A 4,961-nucleotide genomic window follows, 5' to 3' on the forward strand; every position below is an offset into this window, starting at 1 on the left:
TGACATGTTTCCGTGTTGTCGTTGCTCAGCAATGGCATGGACGCGATGTTGTCTGGGGGTTTGGCAAAAGGAGAGTGGGACGGTGGGCGGTGCTCGGGGTGGTGACTGAAGGCGGTGACTGTGTAGTTCTGACGTCAACTTTTTACGGAAGTCACAACGGTTTGTGAAAAATCACAGCTACTTTATGCAGGCTGTGTGCATTTTACTGTGGACTGACTGTTTTGAAACGTATATGGTAGTTAAATAGCCCCTAGACCTCAGTTATCGTGAAAAAAGCCAGGAAATTTCAGTTTTGACAATATGGGACCTTTAGTAGTTAATCGGTGAATCAGTTGGTACATATTTTTAGCTATTTCGCATTTCCAAATCAGATGACCAAATATAATCAGTTCTTGTTGCAGTAGGAGCAATTTATATCTTGTAATATAACCGCAATTTACAAAGTGTGTGTCAGAGAGAAAGCATTTGCAATTTGTCAGGCATTTTTCAATACAGTATGTAGGCTGGCTGTTTAGCATAGTAACACAGTAGACAGCAAATGGCATTAATGTATATATTATTAATGCTTGCAAAATACTGTATTGGCAACATACTCTGTTCTACTGTCAAAATAAGCACAAAACATTTAGGGCCATTTGGACTTTGTATCAAATCAAATGGAAAGAGTTTATATCATACAATTTGGTTTCTGTGATTGCTGATAGTTTTGACCAGGATATTGTTATCCAGTCATTTAGAGTGCATTATGAATCAGCTGTGCAAGTTGTATATTATAAGTTACGTATAAGTTATATATAATGTTTATTCCTTATGTTCTTTTTCTTCAGAGAGTGGACATTGGTGGATAGTTCTCATCGTGCTCTTCCTAATCTTGATAGCCCCCCTTATTGTTTTTGTTCTCCTGTATAAGTTCTGGCCACAGTTTCATGGTAAGTTTCCTATTGTGTTATTTTCTTTTAAGATATGTGTTTTTTTGCTCTTGTTGTGTTTTTTTAAGGAGTTTAAAATACTGTCTATAAACTTGTACCCTATATGTAGACAGTAGTAGTGTACAGCAGTGGCCAGAAGTTTTCCAGCATAGGAAAACTGATATCTTCACCCTTTAATCAAGCATATTAATGTTATGTTGATGTAGATTTTCTAAGCGTATTGCGTAGTTGTGCTTGGAAAGTGCAAAACTATTGTATGTGCTCCCTGTACTTTATTTCCTGTGAAATATTTGTTTTTCTATGCATTTTTTTTTTTTTGCATAGTAAAATAAAATGCATATTTCCACGATAAGCTGTAGTATGCATTTTTTGGCAAATAGTTTTGTTAGTTAAATACCTTAACCAATTTTTTCCTCATATGTCAATGGTTTAATTAAACTCAGTGTTTCCCCTGCCATTATATTTAAAATAAATTATTAAAACCTTATTTTTAAGGAATAATCATACAATATTTCTTAAATTTATTAATTGTATTATTAAATCCCCTTTATTTTCCAAAAAATAAGAATTATTTTATATTATTATTATTTATTATTTAAATAAATTTATTATAATAATAATAATTTTCATTAATTAAAAGATACATCTAAATGAATGTTTTATGCCTTAAAAATGTAAATACACAACACAGAATTTCGATTTCTAAGGCTATTGTAAGGATAAATGAAACTTGTTTTTATGCTTTCAAATAATTAGACATGCTAAAACACAGAATTTGGTAACAATAAAACATAAGGTTGGAAAAAATAAAGCATTTTTTTGGGCCCTAAACGTAATTTTTGTTAAACTTCTAATAAATTGATGTTAAACTGTTGTAAGTTTCATGATTTTAATTAATTAGACATGCTTTTTGACTAATCAAATTTAATTTAACCATTAAAAAGTAGTCCAGAAAAATTAAAAAGGAAAAAACGGAACCCCCCCCCAAGGCCGTAAACCTAGGGGAAACACTGAAACTTGTAGGGTCATTTAAAGCAAATAGTGTGAATGTTCCCTCTGGACATCACTTTTGGCCACTACTGTATTTCTGTATGCTTTATGATTACTGTGAAAGTGTATTTTGGAGGCAGATTAAATTAATATATACACTTCTAGTGGTGTTAATGCAGGAAAATGTAAATGAGCACAGAGTTTATTTTAAATTTTAGGAAACTAATTGCATTCTTCTTGTGGAATCTTATTAGCCCTTGGTGTTGGATACTCAAATGTATGTTTTGTATTTTTAGTTGATTTGTAATTGTTTTTTGTTTTATTTTATTCTACAACAGAAATTGTTTACAACCATTTGAAAGGCAAACCTTGTATAGGAGGTACGTTTGTTTGTTTTGGAGTGATTGTCTTCCAAAAACATTCAGTCATGTGCCAAACCAACTTTATGTGAAATACTTGATATGGGTGATTCAATTAACATTCAATTACTTATAACAATTTTTCTCTCTTCAGCGATTTTGGACTGTCTGGATGGAAATAAGAAAAGTATGTCATTTTTTCATTCACGTGTTTATCATTTGCCCTAAAGCATTTTAAAATATATTTCAAGCATGCTCTTAAATTAGTTGCTAAATGTTAATTTTGTGTAACCTAGACCTAGTTATCTTGAACGTATGTTCATAATTTCTTCTGAAAGATTGTTTATTTTCCGTTCTGCGCTGTGCAAGATTTCTTTACAAAACTTAAAAAGGAAATCATACATACTATTAGGGCTGGACAATAATTCAATATCAATATGTATCGCGATATAATTTTTTTCAATAACGGTGATATGATTTTTAAACACATTTCCGATATTTCGATATACATTACCAGTTTCCCATACATTGATTTATTTGTGCCGTTTGACTTCGTTGAATAAACATGAGCACTGCACGTTTCAAAATCATAACACGGCGCGGGTGTTTTATATGAATGTATCTCTGAAGGGAATTAACTGTCTTCAGAAAAGTTTCGATGGCATTTTCATTTGATCTGATAAAGAAGCGTTCATGAGCGGACCTGCTTTGATTACAGCCATTACTGGAGAAACCGCTAGTTTTATCACTCTAAAAGCACCTCCTGCTGGCAGAGAATGAGTTTGCATTTCAAATAAGCCCGTCTCCAGCAACATTTCCAGTTTTTGTTGTTCAATTTTTTTGTTTTCTGCAGCGACTCGGAGCACTTTTCATACCCTTTTTTCTGGCTGAAGCACATTTGTTTCAATCTATAAGAATAATCAGCCTACACTACCAGTCAAAAGTTTTTGAACAGTAAGATTTTTAATTTTTTTTTTTTTTTTTTAAGAATTCTCTTCTGCTCACCAAGGCTGCATTTATTTGATCCAAAGTACAGCAAAAACAGTAAAATGTTGAAATATTTTTACTATTTAAAATTGCTTTCTATTTGAATAGATTTTAAAATGTAATTTATTCCTGTGATCATACATAGGTAAATTTTCAGCATCATTACTCCAGTCTTCAGTGTCACATGATCCTTCAGAAATCATTCTAATATGCTGATTTGCTGATTATCAATATTTAAAACAGTTGAGTAAATTTTTTTTCAGGATTCTTTGATGAATAGAAAGATCCAAAGATCAGCATTTATCTGAAATAAAAAGCTTTTGTAACATTATACACTATTCCATTCAGTAATTTTACTTTCTAGAAAAAAAACAGCTCTGCTTCTGTGAAATGTCTGCAGGGTTTGGTCAAGAAACAAACTTCAGAATGAGGACTTTTCATCGTATCACCTTTCGCAAGAACAGTCTTTTTTTCTTTTTTCCCCAGACATGAGCGGTAAACTTTGCATGAATGTGGAATTATTATTTTTTTAAAGGCCTAGTTGTGAACTTTTCAATATTATTCCCCTGCGTTCACAAATCATCCCTCAGTTTAATGTATTCACACTGCTTTTCATCAAATTATCCACACTGTTTGCATATAATCAGCTGAATCTGTGTCTTGTTTGCAATGTTTTTGGCAATCTGTGTTATCTGCATTGGTTGCTTTAGTGATGATATAGACTTGGTGTGGCATCTTCACTTAGAAGTGCCATTCAGAAGCATGCTGGTGGTATGACGAAAGCTTACTGATACGTACCAGCTTCCTTCTTGGACCTGCGATGACACTGATGTCCGTTTCTGATTTAAATAAACCAAAAACTAGCAATACAACTTAGATAAAAAACCACTGATGTCCACCAGAAAGAGAAACAAACTAAATATGTGCATAGACAGTGGTCACTTCAGGCGTGTTCATCTCGATGCAGCAGTCAAAGCCATACTACTAATCGAATGTGGTTGTGTGAAAAAATCTGATGTTGTCTGCCAGAAAGATCAGTATGGGTGACGTGAGATATCGTTGTAAATTATATCGATTCTCATAACTGTTGTGATGTAACAAATGTTGATGCAAGACACAGCAATGACTTAAGGCTGTCAAAAAAAGATTTTTTTTTTTATTATTATTTATAAATTTTTTTGTTTTTTTTGGTGGCTTTTGATATGACGTGCACAGTGTAGGTGGTGCATCTGTATAATAAAGGGTAGATTTTATTTACACTGGGTGCAAAAAGGTGTATATACTGTTTGTACCTAGTAGAAATAGCAACAAATAGCACTTAGTGCAGGCAATAATTAGGGATGCACGTATCGGTATCGGGCCCGATACTGAGCTCCTGTACTCGTACTCGTTAAAATGCCCCGATACCAAAAGCCGATACCACACAGCATGTGATAAGTGCCATATTCAGACAAAGAAACACCGACAACAGACAGCAGAATGGAGTTATTAGAGATTAAAGATGTCTACGAAGTATATGTATGCAATGAATATAAAACATTCAGTATTAATGCCTGTATAGCTGATTTGCGCCAGCTGGTAAGCAAATCACGCTGAGTGGATTGAGAGCGCAGCGGCGCAGATGCGCGAGCTTGTCGAGTGAATATCCCTTTCTCACAGACATCAATGGAAAGTTTGTAGTTCGGTTGGATATGTC

The 4,961-nt window shown here is 33.5% G+C and overlaps 1 protein-coding gene across 1 annotated transcript in view; it reads left to right on the forward strand.

Annotated features, from left to right (window-relative positions):
* The window catches only part of LOC107718019 (CD48 antigen-like), a 5,390-nt gene extending 2,884 nt beyond the window's left edge, over positions 1-2,506 (forward strand). Inside the window, exons 4-6 of the mRNA XM_016524937.1 lie at positions 828-929; positions 2,258-2,299; positions 2,433-2,506. Coding sequence (XP_016380423.1) covers positions 828-929; positions 2,258-2,299; positions 2,433-2,506 — 218 coding nt within the window. The remainder of the gene's footprint in view (positions 1-827; positions 930-2,257; positions 2,300-2,432) is intronic.
* Positions 2,507-4,961: the final 2,455 nt, after the last annotated feature.

This window comes from Sinocyclocheilus rhinocerous, unplaced genomic scaffold (assembly GCF_001515625.1).
Source record: "Sinocyclocheilus rhinocerous isolate Xijiao unplaced genomic scaffold, SAMN03320098_v1.1 scaffold1835, whole genome shotgun sequence".
Classification (NCBI taxonomy): Eukaryota; Metazoa; Chordata; class Actinopteri; order Cypriniformes; family Cyprinidae; genus Sinocyclocheilus; species Sinocyclocheilus rhinocerous.